The sequence below is a fragment of the Augochlora pura genome, chromosome 1 (genome assembly GCF_028453695.1).
Source record: "Augochlora pura isolate Apur16 chromosome 1, APUR_v2.2.1, whole genome shotgun sequence".
NCBI classification, from domain to species: domain Eukaryota; kingdom Metazoa; phylum Arthropoda; class Insecta; order Hymenoptera; family Halictidae; genus Augochlora; species Augochlora pura.
The window spans coordinates 21,232,710-21,251,897 of record NC_135772.1 but is presented as its reverse complement, the minus strand read 5'-3'; the positions used below and the strand labels follow the sequence as shown (position 1 = coordinate 21,251,897).

At 40.5% G+C, this 19,188-nt stretch overlaps 3 protein-coding genes across 17 annotated transcripts in view; 1 reads left to right on the top strand and 2 right to left on the bottom strand.

The window, feature by feature from the left end:
* Nucleotides 1-2,719, bottom strand: part of Scalloped (TEA domain transcription factor 1 homolog scalloped) — an 89,515-nt gene extending 86,796 nt beyond the window's left edge. For 5 of the 12 annotated variants that reach the window (XM_078184136.1, XM_078184090.1, XM_078184062.1 and 2 more), the window contains exon 1: nt 175-1,665. Coding sequence is in view for 1 of the 12 variants with exons in the window: in XM_078184126.1 (XP_078040252.1) it covers nt 175-199 (25 nt within the window). In the remaining 11 variants the exon portion in view is untranslated. Of the gene's footprint in view, nt 1-174; nt 1,666-1,912; nt 2,274-2,327 lie in introns of those variants that run through there. The other 7 variants (XM_078184109.1, XM_078184072.1, XM_078184164.1 and 4 more) reach the window with 5 other exon arrangements.
* A 1,315-nt stretch (nt 2,720-4,034) lies between these two features.
* Nucleotides 4,035-9,590, top strand: LOC144471778 (integrator complex subunit 12). Its single transcript, XM_078184186.1, has 3 exons — nt 4,035-8,524; nt 9,022-9,343; nt 9,421-9,590. The coding sequence occupies exons 1-3, from the start codon at nt 7,976-7,978 to the stop codon at nt 9,588-9,590; spliced, it is 1,041 nt and encodes a 346-aa protein (XP_078040312.1). The 5' UTR covers nt 4,035-7,975.
* On the bottom strand, nt 8,567-19,037 carry LOC144471785 (post-GPI attachment to proteins factor 2-like). 4 transcript variants are annotated; one of them, XM_078184229.1, is made up of 5 exons: nt 18,997-19,037; nt 17,566-17,848; nt 17,214-17,481; nt 16,873-17,070; nt 8,567-16,711 (listed from the first exon to the last, which is right to left on the bottom strand). In XM_078184229.1, exons 2-5 carry the CDS (start codon nt 17,728-17,730, stop codon nt 16,578-16,580), a joined length of 765 nt encoding a protein of 254 aa, XP_078040355.1. In that variant the 5' UTR covers nt 17,731-17,848; nt 18,997-19,037; the 3' UTR covers nt 8,567-16,577. The 4 variants fall into 4 exon arrangements, with proteins under 4 accessions (XP_078040355.1, XP_078040325.1, XP_078040346.1 ...); XM_078184199.1 differs by lacking the exon at nt 18,997-19,037 and adding an exon at nt 18,618-18,736; XM_078184220.1 differs by lacking the exon at nt 18,997-19,037 and adding an exon at nt 18,360-18,508.
* Between the last annotated feature and the right edge of the window lie 151 nt (nt 19,038-19,188).

The window sequence follows — 19,188 nt, the reverse complement described above, 5'->3', positions numbered from 1 at the left end:
CGAAGCGACCGTTGATTGTACGTAGAATGGACCTAAGTAAAAACTATCTGCGTATATAAGAAGGCACTCGTCGCGCACAAATGCACAGGTACATTCACAATCGCACAGGTAGGCACATGCAAGCGTGTATTATACATCCGCGCACAGAGGCACACGATTAAAAGAGAAACTCACTCCAGAAATAATGCACAGTATCCATCCAAGTCGCGGTGGCGAAGGTAGGCTTTTCTTGTCCTGGATTATCGAGACGCGAAACGACGGGACAACGAAGCTGATCGAAGTGAGTCGTTTATCGCGACGTGCGTAGTTTTCGCGAGATCGTCGTCGTCGCCGTCGTCTTACGACGACGACAACGCTTTCCGCGTTCGGATTTCCGTCGACAGCCTTCTCGATAATCCGTGTTTCACGTATCTCTACACTTGGCACTCACTGTGGCCGTCCGTGGACCGAAAACGCACCGCGTATCACGTTAAACACCGTCTACATTACTCGCCACGAGTGTGTATTTCGCGCCGAGCTTTTCCCGCGTTTCGTTTCGTTCCGTTGACGCACACGCGATGCACAGCAACCCAGTCAGAGTGAGACGGAGAGAACACACACACATATAACACGCGCGAATGGAGAAAGAGCGGGGAACCGAGTAAGAGCGAGCAGGAGGGGAAACAGAAAGGAAGAGAGAGCGGGAGAGAGGGACAGGGAAAGAAGGATAAAAGAAGACGGAGAACATTCGAGAATGACAGGAAAGGGAAGAGAGTCGAGTACGTGGACACGCGTTACGTTGCAACTAATGAAATTGTACGAATGGGTACACTTCGAACTTGGTTCTCGCCTCGTGGAAAGAAAATCTGTGTTGTCGTTGTCGCAGTTGTCGTCACCGTCGCTGCTGCTGCTGCTACTCCACCTTCAAAGCTCGCGTGTAAATTGCATTATGAATGTGTGGCAGAGTGCGTGAACGCGCGCGCGCGCGCCCGCGCACAGTTTTCAAAACAAGACCGGTACATGAACCGGTACCATGTATCTTTCAACTTTTCTTCCGACGCGACGGTCCAACCGACGTTTATCCTATTCTCGGTGAATTTCTCTATTGCTCGGCCCGTTTTTCCTCACGCATACGCTGCGGTGGATCAATAATTCACTATACGAATTCACCAGAAACGGGAGAACGAACGGACCGTGCAGAACGCAAACACACTAAGGCAGAAGCACGCGTTTCTGTCGTGGCGCGCTCTTCTCAGGGAAACGCACGCAGCCCACCACTACCACCACCACTATCATCATCGTCACCACCACCACCACCACCGGCAAACGCGAATCACACTTGGTCCTAACCTCCGCGACACGGGTCTCGTGTCCGTGTCTAGTGTGTTGTACGCCGAGCCGAGTTGAGCTGAGCCGAGCCGAGCCGAGCTGAGCTGAGAGCTGAGCCGAACCGAGCCGAACCGAACCGAGTTGTCAGAGAGAATGCAGACACTTTGCTACCACATACACGGTACTTGCGTTCTCTTGACACACAGCTGACACAACGCTCGTAAACACGCGACAGTCGGACAAAGACCGATGCACGGATGCGCCGATGCACCACCGAACTACAGAGTTGGATGCGATAGACCGGCACGGCACGAATCGTACTCTTCGTTTATCAAACTGATCCTACCATCGTGTTCTCTCTCTCTCTCTCTCTCTCTCCCCCCCCTCCATACGTCCGCGAAACACAACCTCTCTCGCTCGCTCGTCCATGCACCAATACATATATGCACGCACATACACGCTCGCAGCCAGATTCCTTCTATCTCCGTCTTGCGCGCATTCTCTCTCTCTCTCTCTTTCTTCGAAAGCAATGTAAGAGCAATCTCACCACTGGCAACAACACGGGGCTAGTAATGCGAACATCACGGTCACCGGAAATACAAACCTGACAACCGCGAGATACACGAGGAATCACCGAGAAATCGGTAGTATCGTTTACCAAGTCGGAATCACAATCGACGGGATAACGTCGTTCGCGTACACGATATCACGCACTTGGTCCGCGCTTACGTTCTCTTTTCCACGTAATATTTGTCTTTATCGCACTGCCGGTTCGTTGGTTGGTCTCTTTCTTTCGCAAAGCGTCTATCGCCCTCTGTCTCTCGCTCCTTTTCGTCCGTCTGTACGTCTGTCGGTCTGTCGGTGTCCGACGGTGTGTGTATATTCGCCGTCGTCGCTGCTGTCGAATCCGTTCGGTGCGCGGCCCCTGTGTGGGACGACGCCGCTAGGACACACGGGCGTGGACGAGTAGACGCGGTCTTTCGAGGACGTTTCGACACTATATTCTTTAATGTACTTACCACTGGGCGAGCTGACGTGGCGACGCGCGCGCGCGGAGCCTTTTGCACACCGGGTAAAATTCGCACAGTAATATTAGCGCGCAACGTTGCACCCCGGTAAATACGAGCGCAGTCACCACTCTTGTTTTTGGTATGCCAGGAATGGCACAAAGAATCTGGACAACGCACACGCCTGCTGCGCAGCCGGTCTGCGCACACGCTGACACCGCTTATGCGGCCGCGGGAGAAACCAGAAGCCGACAGTTCCCGAATATACGCGAACTCGCCCGATCCCAACCGACCGTCTATCCCCCTACCATCTGCCACCTAACCCAGACCGTTCCATCCCCACTCCGCCTGCCGACACGAATGGTACGATCGGTCGCAGCAGTCGCGTCACGCACGTAATAGAGATTGGATGTTACTCGCTCACTCGTTTATCCTTTCTTGTTCAAGTTTTAGAAGCACTTGTTGAATTTCAGCCGTTGCATTTGCCACTACCAACTTCTTTTTCTATGGATCTTCCCAACAGACGTCCGAGCATTGCTCGATCGTTCGATTCGTATACACCGAGAAACGATTTTACATCTTCAACAGGATCCTGTTAATTCCGATGCAATCCCTGTCCGGTGACGAACCCTGTATCGTATCCAGCTGATTTGTTCGTTCAATGGTGCGAGATACGTATAAAGGATGTAGGTATTTTAAGGTATTCATATGTAGAACGATATCGGGTGGTTGATGGTTATTTTGCTTAAAGAAACACGATCACCGCGCGTTGCAATATGTATCGCACGTGTGTCCGAGTTGCTGCACGTAAATCGAATCGTACGTTAATATTGTTGGCGCTTCTTCGAAGGTAAACGGGTAATAATCGTAAAGGCAGTCATTTCGATTTAATGCATAGTTGACGAGCTCGAGGGATTAGCCGACCTTTGATGGCTTAGTCGTGTGCGAAACATAACTGATCATCCAGTAATAGGAGTCCTCTGGCTTGAAATTATCGAGTGACGTTTGTGGTTCGGTTCAACCGATCCGGTCTTTTACTTTTGCTATCGTTCGAGGTACCCTTTCCTTTTCTACCTGTTACGCCTTCGCACAACTTTAGCGCACGCCATAACATGCCATAGAATAGAATAGAATTTTAAATGTCAAAAAATAGTCCACATTGTCCGTTAAAACCAACAGCTATTTTTAATTATCAGCTCCGCGATAGAATTTCTTATTTTAACAAATCCTCCAGCAACTTCGTGCCGGTGATCGTTTGTTAAGAAATTCCATGGGAATGAAAAAAACAGAATGAACAGTTACGAGAGCTATTTCGCTGACGATTGATCATTTATTCGAATGGCATCGACTACCTACTTTACCTACAGAGGGTTATTGTACAAAGACTTACCGCAAAAAATGCGCGAATTGGAAAAGTTGAGCGAATCGTTTGTAGGTATAATTTCGTTCGAGCATCGTTCACAGTTGTATTCGATTTCAAAATTGGCAAAGCATCCTTATCTTTGCAGCAGAAACTATGACCAACAGCTTACACCCAATCGTTTAAGCAAGATTATACATCGAGTTTGAACTTTTACTTTTCTCGAGCGACAAATATTTGGGTAAGTCGGTTTAGAAGAATATTTATCGGAAAAAAGTCGTCTTTATACATACATATCCACGTACATGCATGCATCCACGCATACTATGCACGCTATGTACATAGGATGGAATCTCGAACGGGAATGCCATTGAAATCTGATCGATCCTTTAGAAATTGAAACAAACGAGCTGCCAAAGATGCGGATCTATTGAAAAGTTGATTACGATAATCGTCGAGTTAAATTCGAACGTCATTCGACAGCTGAAACAAATACGTTACGAACGTATTACTCGCTTACGCGCGTATACATGGTAATATACGATGCGTGGACCCTGGATACGCGTACATGCGATACGAGTTTAACGAGTACAACGAACGTTTAGAGGCGCGATTTGAATATGACAAAATCGGGGTAACGTTCGCGAAATCAAATGTCACGTGTCAAAATGACGTTTAAAGCGTGCCCTTTGCGCAAAGTCAAAAGCAGTAATTAATGCTTTTATCCTATAATCGTGTACGTACACGCACGTGTGCGGAACCTGTAACACGATCGTATGCAGCGATGTGTTGCAACCTCCGTTTTGTCAATCGGGCGCATTATATCCGACAAACGTTTACGAGCCATCACAGGTTAGCGAAGTGTACGCAATCCGCGTAGTATATGTACACGCGTGTATACGCGTACGCAGGTGACAGGCTCGTCGAGCATCGTGTACCGCGAGCCGCGAGCACAGTTTTTCTACGAGTTTTCATCGTCGGTGCGCGCGACGCGTTCGATAGGACAACAAACGGTTCGATTTCACCCGCGAGCTTTACCCACCTAATTACGGTGACGCTCGATTTTCCAGACGCGTCGACGAACCACGCGAACCGCTTGTCAATGATGCCGTTTAGCTTCGTGACAGTTCCGTTCGGTTAGATATAGTCAAAGTATGGTCGCCGAAAACAACGGGACCAATAAATGGCGCCAACACCGTTAAAACACGAAAGTATCGCGAAACAAGTGCAAGGACGTCGCAATTCAAGTGCTCGAAGCTCGCATATCACTGTGTTACGCAATCGGACATTTTTCATTTGGCCGTGTCTAATAAATTAATTTAGTATCGACGCGCGAGTTCATCGACATCGGCGATCGATGACACCCAAACCTGAACCGTTGCAACAATTTTCCAGCAACGTTCAGTCTTCTTCGACTTCGTTTTCGTCTTCGTCTTCGTCTTCGTCTTCGTCTTCGTTATGGTACGTCTCAGCCTGGCTGCGACACGGTCATTCGAGCCAAAGTTTTTATCGTTTAATTTCGGTGTTAACAGCGCGACGCATCGATCGATTCAACAGAAATTGGAGCAAACTAGAAATTATAGCTACGCAGAAGTTACACCTATTGTCCTAGCATTGTACCAAATTACGGTGGAGGACGCGGAACCCGGCCAATTCTAGTTTCCGCTTTAATTTGTGACGTCACGACAATGGCCAAATTGTATTCGGTTAGCGCGCCAATAGAGCAACCGCGCTCTAAATCGTTTTAAAAAGAATAAGAACAGCTCTTTAAGACAACCGGTCTTTACCTTGTATTTAGCATAGTATTCAAACGTTCTCTCGAACGTCTGGCATCGTCGTCGTAATAATTTTCCTCTTTGCCAGGGAACACTTTTATTGCGCGTTTTACGCCGTTCTCGCCTCTTCCTCGTTGATTTCGTTATTTTAAAAAAGGGGTAGAGGCGTTCGTTCGATCCACCCCACGGTGAACCTTCGCATCACCTCGTAAACTTGAAAAACATTTCTTATAAGCGGCGGATATTCCGGGAGGGTGGGATACCAGGCGAAACTTATCACCTCGGAGATTTATTTGCTCGAACGACAGGAAAAAAGATATTAAAATATCCGCCAGAGCCTTATTTCGCAAATGCCTGAAATATCGCGGAATCATATTTGTAATCTATATGCAGCCTAAACACTGTCTCTAGCATCGAATATTCACCTTTCAAAGCCTTCTAAAACGTGTCAACTTTTTTCAAAGTTGACCGAAGCAGCACGATTAGCTGACCAATCTTTGCGCCCTTGGTTTCTTTTCGGGCATAATTCGATTTATATTTATTCAGCGAGTCATACCAAATCTTTTTATCCTGTTATTTCGTTTATATTTACGTTACTTCGTTCTTCGATTTTATTTATTTTTGACTTTGAAAGGAGCGCGTACGTCTTATTTGAGAAATATAAAGCGAATTCTAAAGAATGACCGCCGTTACTAGCCTTGTCCAGTTTGAGAAAAAGTTATCGCGTTTTAAATAATGTTCGAATACTTGCTTCCAGGGATTCTACAATCGCGTATATGCAGATATCCCTCAAAATACTGTAGATGGATCGAGTTGGAAATGTAGAAGTATAAAAATGTAGGAGCGAAGAACTGAAGAAGCGACGAGACGAAGAAGCGAAGAAGAGAGGGAGAAAGGGAGGAAGGGAGAAAGGATAAAGGAGAAAGTAGGAAGGAGACTGGAGGAAGAGATGGGAAATGGGCGCTGGAAAGGATGGGGCAACGTGGAGAGACGCGTAGCTCACCTGGCATACCAGGGGAATATCGCGACACATTTTGATCGAATTCTTCTCGAGGTCGAGGAATGTCGGTATCTCCAGTAGATATTATTACATATTTAGGTGGTACGGTGAGCTCTCGGAGGTAATACACTTAGACGTATTCTCTCGGTGCTGGCGTTGCTGTCGGGGTTGCCGGGTTTCGCCAGTGGCGGTGGTGGTGGTGGTGCAAGGGCAGGATAGGACAAGGCAGGGGGCCAACCAGGCGGGGATACGGATCCAGGTTTACTCGCGCACACCCTTTATCCGTGGCCCGAGCCCCGAGCCCCGAGCCCCGAGCCCCGAGCCCCGAGCCCCGTGCCCCGGTCCCGCGTTCCGCACCCCGTAGTCCGCGCCGCCACCCCGCCGCGCCGATCCCGCGCCTTTGCCCTCGATCTCGAAGGATCGCAGTTTGCGCGATATCCTGCATATCTCGGCATACCGTCCTCGTCGTTTCCGACATTGTTCCCCGGCTCCTGCTCCGATCCACTGGCGAATAATCCTACTCGTTCGACGTCTACCGACTTCGGCTTCTCAGCTGGATTCCACTCGATTCTGGTACTCTGCTTGCAGGGCGAGAACACGTCACAATCTATAATTATCGATGCGAAGACTTTCTTCGACGATCTCTCACCGATCTCGGACGATCCCAATAAACCAAATCCTAGAAAACTGTGAGTTCCCTCGACATTTCTCTGGAGCATGCATTAAAGCTTTTCATCTAAATAGAAGTTGTTAAAGTATCGGAAAAATTATTTAAATTTCTTGATACCGATTCTGTGAAATTTTCTGCGGCGCTTGCGGAAAGGCTTAAAATAAATTAAACGAACGAAGGTCGTTGTTCGGTAAAATAAATCGTTCGTCTTAAAAATGTATGCAAGAGTGTTAATTACTTGATTAGACAGTATAGAAAAATGTACTATAAAACATGCTCGATCGACGGATCTTATCGCGCGATCAACGAGCAACGATCAAAAATCGTAATGTAAATATACACCTGTATGTATGTATGTATGTATGTATGTATGTATGTATAGGCGAATAGCGCGAGCAGAACAAGCTCTAGTTAAGAAATATCAATTACCTGCGTACGTACATAAGTATACGCATACTCTGATTTCGAACGTTCCGCAATGAACATCTCCATCCAGAGGTTCCGCTTCCATTATCGACGTTAGCATTCGCTCGATGCACAATCGTCGCAATCGAGTGTGTCGAGTGTTTGCTGTTCGAGTCGACGTTCGCGTCGTTTCATTTCCATTCCGAAAGGTACAATTTTTCGTACTCTTCGAGTACGCGCAACTCTTTCTTATCTTTCAGCATCGAGAAATTGTCAATCGTCGATGTAACGTCGATGTAAGGAGAAGACAAGATTGTGTTGGTTCGGAGGTTTCGGCGCGTTTTTTACTTTTCGCGTTGTTGGGTTAATTGAACGTTGGCCGAAGCGGCGATACAACGCTGCGAACGGGAACACGTTTGTCGCGCGATATCGCCAACCACGAATTAGGAAATGTACGAGGACACGGAAGATGCATCTTCCTCCCTGAGCTCGTCGAACATCGACACCAAAGATTTTTCCAACGCTCTGGCATTGCTACATTCGACCGACATCGATAGCGCGGATAAGCTTTATAAAATCTTGGACACGAGCATTGAGAAGATGTACGGTTTTGAGAGAACTTTGAGAGCGAGGATGCCGCAGAAATTCGATCGAAATACGAAGCCCCGCGAAATTACGTTTACCATCGACAAATCCAACAGGCAAGACGACGCGTTGCGAAACAATGATAATGCTGCGAACAAAACCACAAACGTATCGCCTTTCGTAAACGACGCGATAAAAAGCTACGGGAGATCGACGAAAATATTCGACGTCGAGACAGAGGCGGAATCCGTTTGGAAATCTCGGAGGGCACTCGATAATGCCGCAACAAATGATTGCAAGCTATTCAAGTCGTCCGACGAAGAGGAAGTTGAAGTTGACCATTTTAGCGAGACGGCGGATATTCCGAGGATATCCATTCCAGATGAAGGATCGGGGGACGGACTTTTTTGCAAGGTTTTTATTTGTTTCTTCGTGTTGACGGAAATATTAACTCGCTTTACTGTCTTTTTTTCTTCATTTTTATACACACCTGCGTGCATAATACTATATTATTTTATATTACATTACATTACATTCATTACATTATGTTACGTTACGTTACGTTACGTTACGTTACGTTACGTTACGTTACGTTACGTTACGCGTTACATTATACTACACTAATTCCGCGCTTGATACAAAAGATGTTTCTATTCCAACGATCTCGTACTGTATTTTATCCTCTTTCATTTTTTCCATTTTTCTATTATAACCTTTTCTTTTCTCTTTGCTTCTTTTCGATATCCTACTTGTGCAACACATTGTTGTAACACGGGGACTTTCTCTCGTTGATGAAATAAATATTATTATTTTTATTATTATCATCATCATCGGTCATCATCGTCATTATTATTATTATTATTATTATTGTTGTTGTTGTTGTTGTTACTGTTGGTGTTGCATTATAAAAGATATGTAACGGAGCAAAATTGGGACCGCTGGTTTTATTGGAGTGCCAAGACTGTCAAGATGTTTATCATCCCTTGTGTCATCAACCGCCTGTGGTAGACATCGATGTATACGATCCTAGAATCGTGTGGCATTGTAAAAATTGTGTCGATACAGCGTTTGCAAATCCTCGTCTTATTTTAAACGAAAAGCAAACGAAGAAATATTATCGAGGAGATCGCACGAATAAAATGAAAGAAGGTGCTATTATTGTCGCTAAATCGGTCAAAATGGAAGAATATCTTTCAAAAGATGATGCGGTCAGTTCCGAGGGAACTTGTCCCGGTAAACGCTACGCTTCGCTCAACGTATCGAATTCTTTGAATTTCGTGTTGCGGATAATCAGGGATCGTTATTTGCAGGCGCTGTGCGAGAAACTGCTGGTGGCGACAGCAGCAACCATCAAAGTGGATTGTATTCGAAAGATTCGCCACTGTCGACTCACAAAATGAAGAGCCTATCTTCCAATCGTTCCAAGAAACGAATTGGCTCGAAACTTTCGGTAACACGCGTTGTAACAAAACAGTCGTGATATTTTTCTGATAGAAGAAGAAGAAGGAGAAGAAGAAGAAGAAGAAGAAGAAGAAACGAGCAGAAAGCGTGTTTGCACGCGTTGTACGAATTCTCGAAATTAGCAGCGAAGTTTGTGAGCGTACACCGTTGCTAACGACTATTGGCATAGAAAGTATTTCAACCGATATCAAGATGGGAAGGGAAGTGTTGCAGGATTAGTAACTGTTCAGAGATAGATGGATCGAACCGACAGCTTGTTTCCGCGAGAAAACGCTTCGATCACAGTGCAGGGTACGTTGGCTGGACCGGTTATACATACGGTTGCAGATGAGACGGGTCGAATTACTCCACGATAACTTGACCACGTACAACAAGCGCAGCAAAATAACAAATTGTTCCGTTTCGGTAGGTAGAAGTAAAACATTGCAAAGCCAAGAGTCGGTGATAGATGCAACGTTTCTAATAACTGATAAGGTGTCGAGGCGCGAGCGGTATACATAATACGATCGTTTCCATAATAATTGCAGAAAAGTTTCTGTCACAGTCGCGCTTTCTCAGTCCGTTTTCTCTCGTTCGTTGTCTGCTGCGTTAGGGTCAACAGAGTTCAATTACCTTCGGCAACCACGCCAAAGTTTTCATCAGGCGTCATATAGTATACTCGATCACTTTCGCTCGAATTGATCGTGCGTACGAAACGCGACGCGACACGAAGCGTGCGAGATGCGTACGAGAAAAGAGAATAGAATACGCGCCCGAGGTGATAAAGAATTACGGATCGATGTAAGTTGCGTGTCAATCCAATTTATGTTACGTGTACGTACATGGTAATCTACAAGAAGTAGGAATTACGTCAAAATCCCTTAACGCGCAAATGTCAGTTTTGTAGAGGCTAAGTTACTTCGAAATATTTCTACTGGATGAATAATTATTTTCTAACTAGTCCGCGAACCTTGTACGACGGCAGCCATTGGCGTCTACGAGTATGGGCACGAAACGCAACGAAGGTACGAATGCCTTCTAATCGAGACTAATGGAATTACTGCAACATGATAATAACGGAACCAAATATTTGTGGAATTTGTATATTTTTGTCAATTTCATTTGTAAATCAATCTACAAAAATAATAGCAGCACGTACTTCGCTCCAGGTCTACCTATTTATTCGTATGTATGCGACTAATCTGTGGATGTATACACATGTATGTATAGGGTATTTCGAAATAATAGAAATTTTCGATCGATCGGATTACCTATGCCTATAGCTGCAATACTCGAACAACCAAATATATTCTAGAGAAGCAAAGTTTATTCAACTCATTTCGTGTCCCCCTCGGGGAAATTGTCCAGTTACGATTACGGTTACGGTTACGGTTACGGTATACACTAGTTTGGTACTTCTCCACATATCCTCGCTCCTTACAATCTCCATTTTGCCAATTTTGCCAATTTTGCCAAAATTAGAGCAACATTCACGGAATCAAATTTCAATTTTTCGACACAATTTTTACACAATTATTGCAATTTTTATATTATCCAACTTTGCGGCTTTCGATATTTGATATTGAAATATTGGACGACGAAATCGTGTCTTTGGTTCTTGCATCGTATCACCGATTATCGTTTCTGAATAAACGTTCTTTTCACTACATCGAAAACAAAGTCGAGCCGTCGGGAAGATCGCCAAAAGCTTTCCTTGTCGCTCGGTGGACGCTCTACCGAAGAAAATGAAAGGTGTATTTCTCTGATAACGTATAGATTGTGAATTTCAAATACTCGATGCAAGAACTGATACTCGATAAACTATGGTAGAAACAAAAGACAGCCGTTTATTCTTATTATCACAGAACTATCATCGGTCATTGGAATTAATCGCGTGTCGAAGAAGTGAAATCCGTTTTTGCGTTCGTTCGTTCGTTCGTTCGTTCGTTCGTCTAAAATCAGAAAAAGTGTTTCGGTAGCAAAATTATGTTGAAAAATATGTGTCCGGGAATAAAATCCGCGTACAAATTTCTTTCCGGATTCCTCGACTCGGCGAATAGCAGACCGAAGCATTTTTCTAATTTTTCATCGTACAAGAGCGTGTTTCGTCGTCGAAGCAAATTTCTCGAGAAATTACTGTTGCTTTTCCCATTAATCGTTATACCGCCGTTTCGATATGTTTATATTATTTTCTTTCTTTTGTTTTTTACTCGGTTTCATAATAGTGTCATTATTGCTGTTTGATTCAGTTCAATAAAATACTATAAAATACTATGAGGCTCGTTCTTGCACGCAAACTTCCTAAACTGCTTACACAACAGAAAAATATACTTTGTTCAGAGATAACATCACGTAAAAGATAACATCGGCTCGCAACCAAATATTACTATGCTAGAGAAATACTAATCGCGTGAGGGTTACGTCGATTTGCTAAAATCGAATCGGTAGTTTTTTTGTCGTTTTAAGATTTTCATCAATTTTTCGCTCGCTAATTTTTCATTAATAGTCACTCTGAGGGTGTGAACGCATCTTTCTAAGAAGCTCGTACGTTTTTATGGCATTACGTAATCGTTCATATAACTTTGAAGTTTGTTCTTCCAAAAATTTTACTATAATATACTCGTATGTATAATACTCGAGTGGTAATAAAAAGCTACTGGTAGCGTTGAAGCGCTAACGGTGCAGGCATGCGTCTAACGAGAAAAATTGACGTGTAGATAATGATATCGTAGGAAAAACTTATGATCGCGATTCGCGAGTACAGCGCGCGGTTACGGAACGTGCTATGTTCCGCGGTTCCAAGCAATTCGATATTTAATGTCTTAAATGACGATGACGATAGAAAGTCATCCTACATTGACTACGGTGCGCCTTTCATCAAAGACTCATCGTACCTAACGCATCGTTCTATCTTTAGAAAGGTATTCACTTCGTGTACTTAGTCGCATTATTATTAATACAATCGTATCGTATAGTAATAATGATAATAATAATTAATAATAATAATAGTGATGGTAATAATAACAATAATAATAATAATGATAATGCAACATATCGTTGCTCGGAATAAGGTGCGTGTCAAGCGATTATCGGCATTTTCTTTCATCTCCGCATCGCAATCGACTTAAATCTATTGTAAAGATAATTTATAATTACATTGTAGTCTTCGGTGTAGTCGCTCTCTCTTCGAGAACTCTTTACACACAATAATAAATCCCGCTGTTCCAACCACAGGAGACATTCAACCTAATTCGTGACAGAGTTGTCGTGCCAAGTAGCTGACATCAATTAAATAAAGATTCTGACACATGTCAAGGTTACTTTGTCGAGTTGCACTATGTCAACCCATTGATTGACCTACGAGTATCTTTCAGGCAGCTACCTAATGCCACGTGGTACCTCCACAAGTGAAATTGCACTCTAAATCCGATATACGTAGAATAGATTCGAAGAAAATAGGATCGTTGGGATCGTTTGAATTGTTCGCATCATTCGGATCGTAGCATTTCAAAACTGATGGTAACGATGAAATTACATACAAATTACAGACGTACTTGGTACATCGGAAACCTGGTAACCGTTTGTTTTGGTGATCATGCTCGATGGAAAAGAGTTCTAACTCGTATAGTGAACTGGCACTTATATATGCGACACTTTACAGAAACCATATCAGGCTCCCTTATCTTCTCGGATCGCTGTAATCCAATCCAAGCATCGCATTCGTACTATATTACAAAATAAGTGCCAGCCTAATATTATCATTAATAATCAAATTACTTTGATTACCACGATTGTTATCATCATCATCATTATCATCATCCATCGTCGTCATCCTCATCATCGTCATTATCGTTATATTTATTGTTACTGTTATTACTTTTTTTATTGCAACTGACAAATAATAATAAGTCACAATGCTTTTTCAACGCTCTACTTACGTACATACGTGTGTATATATGTATAACATGTGTGTACGTATGTATGCATATATGTACGTGTATGTGCAATACAGTATATAATAAATCGTTTTTCAAATTCTTTAAAATGATTTACCGCTACTTTAGTTTTAGGATAGTATTAATTTTAGAGTCAGTAGCACATAGATATCTTATTTAGCCTGTCCTACTCGTAAGCACGCTACACATATCCCTAAATATTCGTTAAATATTCACTGAATGAACTTCAAACAAAAGAAACGTCTGCTATAAATAAATGCAGAAAATGATTGCACGGGCAGCATGAGGAAAATTAAATAAGATCGGCTAGGAGTACGTCGTAAACTAGTCGAAAATGTCTACGTAGGACGACAAATTTCACGCAAATACGACGAAGGCGTATACGTATAAATCTAGGTATGTACGTTCATAGTATTGTAAATATATCGCTTGGCACGGATTCGAATGTTTGAAAGTTACATCAAAGAAAGTTACTGGTTCTCCATTGTGATTTCAAACGAGTCTAAATTAATTATTGAAAGTCAAAAGATTTCTAAATATTATTAAGAAGCCATATAGTAAAAAGAAATGATTTATAAGAAAGGAATTCTAGTATTTGGAATTATGACTCTGTATACGAAGGTAAAGGGTTCAACACAGTTGAACAGTCGAACAATTTCTTTTACTATGAAAAGGAAGAAACTCGAAAACAGGAATATGAAAAATATGCAATAATGACACATCTACGCAAACGTTATTAAGGATCTATTTTGTCAGTATTTGCAATGAAAATGTGTATGCACGACACATTGTCAATAATACGGCATACACTGCTGTGATATCGTGTGATACGCGCATTCACTTAGCGTTTGTAAGCGTCGGTAGCGTTTATACGAATTTATAAAACTGTGTCCATCTTTATTTCGTTTCATTCCATTTCATTTCATTGCGTTCCATTGAGATTCCTTTTGTTGTCTTTACTGCTCAAAGTGGAGCATTAGCATAACAGCTTTGACAAAAAATACTGGTTTTGAAATGTAAAATTTTATACAAATAATTATTCGAATTCCATAATGTTGTTGCATAATTTTGGACGTAATTCGAGCTTTGGTCAGGAATACATTGTACAATACGAGATAAATATTGATTTTATATGTTATAAGTTCTTTTTCTATTAACGTCGTTATCACACGTACGCCGATCATAGTTTCGATGGTTATCGTCGCTCCACTCACAGATCGTACATTAAATAGAAACACAAGCATTAATTTTCACATCCGCAACATAATACTGTAACGATTCATTCCATCAGACGAGTACCTTTGCTCAGAACAATCTGTTATAGTTTGATTGTTTTATGTTTTACACACTGTACGAATCGTACTGTATTACTTATACACGATGAAATATGTATATTGACGATATACAGCTGTACAATGTTAGACAATATTACTACAGTACCTTAAATTAAAATTGCGTACACTTATTTTATATATAAGCATGTACCCTCATAAAACATGAAAGTCATGCCAATGTAAATGCATCCTACATACTAACAATGCATTAGAATTCATGATGTCATGTAACAATATTTTTAAACAAATAAATCAAAATACGACGACTAGAATATATTATTGACTAGAATTCTCACTTTACGGAAAACTTCTACAGAAGCAACTTTAAAATTATTTTTTTAAATCAGCTTTCGCCCTGACCTTCTCTTTCTCCCTTTTATTACTATTACTCACACTTACTTTTCCAAAAAGAAAAACTATATACAGAAATCAGACATCCTAATTCTCTTCGTTTCTTTCGACTTCGTAATATTTTATATTGTTCGGATGTAGGATACATATTTCTCTAGTATCACTACAAGTTTCCACTACCTAAAAGGCCATTAAAGATTTCATTGCCTGGGAAGATACCAATGCCATACTTTGGAAGCGCTAGATTCTTTGCTTTAGCATTTTAATTGTGCCATTGTCGATTATTTCGAAAATAACTGGAAGATACCTGTTTTGTGTTTTAGTTCAATGTAAACAACATCAGAATTTATGTTGTCGAAAAAAAGCTATTTAGAGTGTACCATATAGTCAAACTGGTTTTTCCATTTCTCCTTTTTTTCTTTACTTTTTTCGCAATTTTTTTTTTTTTGGTTTCTATTAAAGTAAACATGAGTTGTTTCGGAGAAATTTTTGTTTTGTGCATTATTCTGTGTATCCACTTAATATGTAAAAAATTTTTGAACACTTTTCGACATTTCGTCGTTCCGGTAAAATAGTTGGTTGTAAGAAATATTTGTTGCATATGTATATAAATGTAGCATCCAAATTTCAATAGCTTTTGATTATGACCATTGTAGGAAATATGAACGAGATTTAAGATCGTTGCGAAAAAAAATAATTTCGGTATGTATCATATTATTATTACCAGGATAAGAATTTCAAAAGTTCAAAATTTCAAAATTTCTAAATTTCTAAATTTCTAAATAGATGAACATACTTGGCAAAGAATAAAAAGATAGACGACGGCAAAAAGAATTCAAAAAACTATGGAAGAAAGACTCCTGTATGGGGAGCAGGCCACATTAGATTATTAAAAATTAGATATATATTAATGCGTGTCTCAACATCGCCCGGACGTAGTGCACAAATAACCAGAATAATTGATATTTGACATAAATGAATGAACTCAAATATGCAATAGTGAACAAATTAATAAACATAACTTGTCCTTTATCGGATCAAGTAATTAGATACTTTACAATGTCTATATTTATTTGAGACATAAGAGAAATTTAGAAGCAATAGTTATGTGTAATTTTTACTTTCAGCTTATCTTGAATATAAGCGCACTGTTTATCATCGAAAACCACTGTACATATAAAATGTTTGATAAGAACTATTTTAAACCCGTTTGCATACAAAGATGTTTTGTTAAAAAGTTTTCAACACTATTTACCAGTGGATACTCAGCTTCAAATAATATGACATATGTACTTTTAACTCTTGGCAATAGCACTTCCAGACAGTGGCAGTAGGCACTTTGATGACAATAATAGGATAATGATAAATATAAAATATTATAAGGAGTTATTCCACCTTTAAGGTTGGTAAACCATTCCCAACAACCAGCTGTTCCTTGGGAAAGTCTAGAACTACGGTAACATGAAAACCCATGTTTGCAGAGGCAATCACATATTCGCACAAGGAAAACCAACTAAATGCTGTTAGAAAAAATATTATGGTAAGTTTAATACGTAGTTATTATCAACATAGATATGCATAATTTCAATTTAAACATTGTATTACCATATTGCCATTTTTTTAAATATATATTGTACTATATACAGAATTTTCATTACAAAAAAGATACAAGTTTTCTTACCCAGATCATGGCAGAGCAGTCTGTGTTTTAAGAAAAACACAATAAGTCCAATAGTACTAAGAAGACTTGTTACAAAAAGTGCCTGTTTATATTGGAGACTTGTCGCATTCGGTGTTATAAGGCGACCCAGCCTTACTGCTGTTAGCATATATGTCAAGGAACTAATCATAAAGCCAATAAAAATTTTCTCGTGAACCGCTGTGGACAGAATTTCATTAGAGATACAAGATGTTCAAAAACTAAACTATTTATATGAGATATATGAATAAAGAAAGATCAAACTGACCAATGATCATGAGTCAGCAAACTAGTAGGAATAAATACATAATAATCTTACTTACAATAATTTTCTCTGTTTGAGATGTATGTAACACCACACAAAGTTGCCACTTCTGCTATGCTCAGCCAGTAACATAAATTTAAGAGTCTGCTTCCTTTGATCTTCAAAGTTACATCGTCAATTGCTTTGAGTATGTTATAATAATAGGAGTAGTAAACGCTAGCAATAATTAGGCGAGGGCCAATGTGTAATGCGATGGTTACACGCCACAAATATCTCTGCGGAGAAATACCAGTAATGGCTGATATCGATGGAAGTACATTGTAGACCTAAATTTAAAATATTGATACCTTATACATGTAATAGAAAGATTTTTAATGGCTAATAGACATTGTACATAAACAAGATCGTACCCTACAGTGTGTTTCATGAATATCATCCTGCTGGAAGATATATCCTGTAATGAAACAGACTAACAAAGTAACAAGCGGCAAGGACACTGTTGCTATACATAATTTTTTAAGCGATATTGCCATATATATTGAGTTCTTGTTGCTTCCCACATTGTTTAGCTCCATGATGATATACAAAGTAAGAAGAAACCTTCAGAGATTCTGGCTACGTTACCACCATAATAAAGCCTTACTTTAAATACAATTGAAAGCTTTCTAGTGTTGTTTCGAGTTCATAATACGCCTGAAATAGAAAGACATACACTATATTAACAATGCAGTATTGATTTGTATGCTTTGGCCATTCAAATTTTTGAAACACCTGCACAAATTGTTTAATAGCAAGTTCCTTTTTACAATTTCATAACGTTTAACGATAGTATCACAATTTTTACAAATTCTATTTAGGGGAAAACATTGAATAATTATTTCGCACCTTCAACATTTGGAGAAATTATTAATTGAAATCATTTTCAATCGACATTATACACTATCGCAATAAATGATAAAGAACACGATTGTAATTACACCACAGTGGAATGTTTCTTTGCCAACATGTAGTAATTATTGTAAATTCTTTGCATCGAGTGTCTTATACAAAATGCATCACTGTGCATGTAAACGGAAAGGAGTATTTTTAGGAGATGGCAGAAGTTGTAATAAAAAGGTTCACTGCCGCAAAGTGGTATATTCAAAACGATAAACATATTCAGTTAACTGTCCTATTTTCGGAATTGATTTTAGGGATAACCTACTTTTTCTATTTATAGCAAACAAAAGGCACTGTGACGGGTAACACGGAGTTCGTGACATATGGCTGCAGGCAATTTATAATGGAATTCAGTATGTTTGTACGATGCTCATAATAAAGTAACCGAACTTCGTTTGCGCGATACATGAATTAAACATATGTAAAAGCTTTTCTAATCTATACATTTGACAGACAGCGAGCTATCGTATGCCGACTGTCTTCACACATTGCATGCCATTCAAAAAATTATTCTATTTGATACCTGCATAACATCGTGTTAGATATGTATTTGACTGACAATTGTTTATTTCATGATACATGTAAATTTTGCTCAAGCGTCCCAGCAGATCATTATGATACATTTCCAGAGAAGCCTGTGCCTGTAGGTATATATAGTGTGCATATGTATCGTACATGAAGGTAGGTAAACATGTGTAGACAGTGTACGCATAATTGGTCCGATGTACATACATACATGTAGTATGTACTATAATGTATATTTATGACAAAGCTTTTCTGCATTGTCACAATTTAAAAATAAAGTCATCAATTTTAATATATTTAGGCAACTATAGATTCGATAGTAAACAATTCATCCATATCCATTTATAATTTTCATGAGAAAAATGAAAAAAGTTTACCTTATTTCTTGTGTATAAACATGTCGTCTGCTAGTCCGCACATTTTTTTTTATATTCGAATGCCATCTATGATTCGTATGCCTACAGATGTATGTGTCTACATACATGCATGTACATATACCTTTTGACACTTACTGTTGGCGCGAACTTTAAATTTTTCGAAATCCCACAAACGGGTGCATTATTGACGAG

Excerpts from the sequence above, each read along its gene's own strand:
- LOC144471778 (XM_078184186.1), top strand. The coding sequence starts at position 7,976 with ATGTACGAGGACACGGAAGATGCATCTTCCTCCCTGAGCTCGTCGAAC. Across the intron at positions 8,525-9,021 it reads GGGACGGACTTTTTTGCAAG|ATATGTAACGGAGCAAAATT; the intron begins GTTTTTATTTGT and ends GCATTATAAAAG. Across the intron at positions 9,344-9,420 it reads TTCCGAGGGAACTTGTCCCG|GCGCTGTGCGAGAAACTGCT; the intron begins GTAAACGCTACG and ends CGTTATTTGCAG.
- LOC144471785 (XM_078184229.1), bottom strand. The coding sequence starts at position 17,730 with ATGGAGCTAAACAATGTGGGAAGCAACAAGAACTCAATATATATGGCA. Across the intron at positions 17,482-17,565 it reads TTCATGAAACACACTGTAGG|GTCTACAATGTACTTCCATC; the intron begins GTACGATCTTGT and ends TTTTAAATTTAG. Across the intron at positions 16,712-16,872 it reads ACTGCTCTGCCATGATCTGG|CATTTAGTTGGTTTTCCTTG; the intron begins GTAAGAAAACTT and ends TTTTTCTAACAG.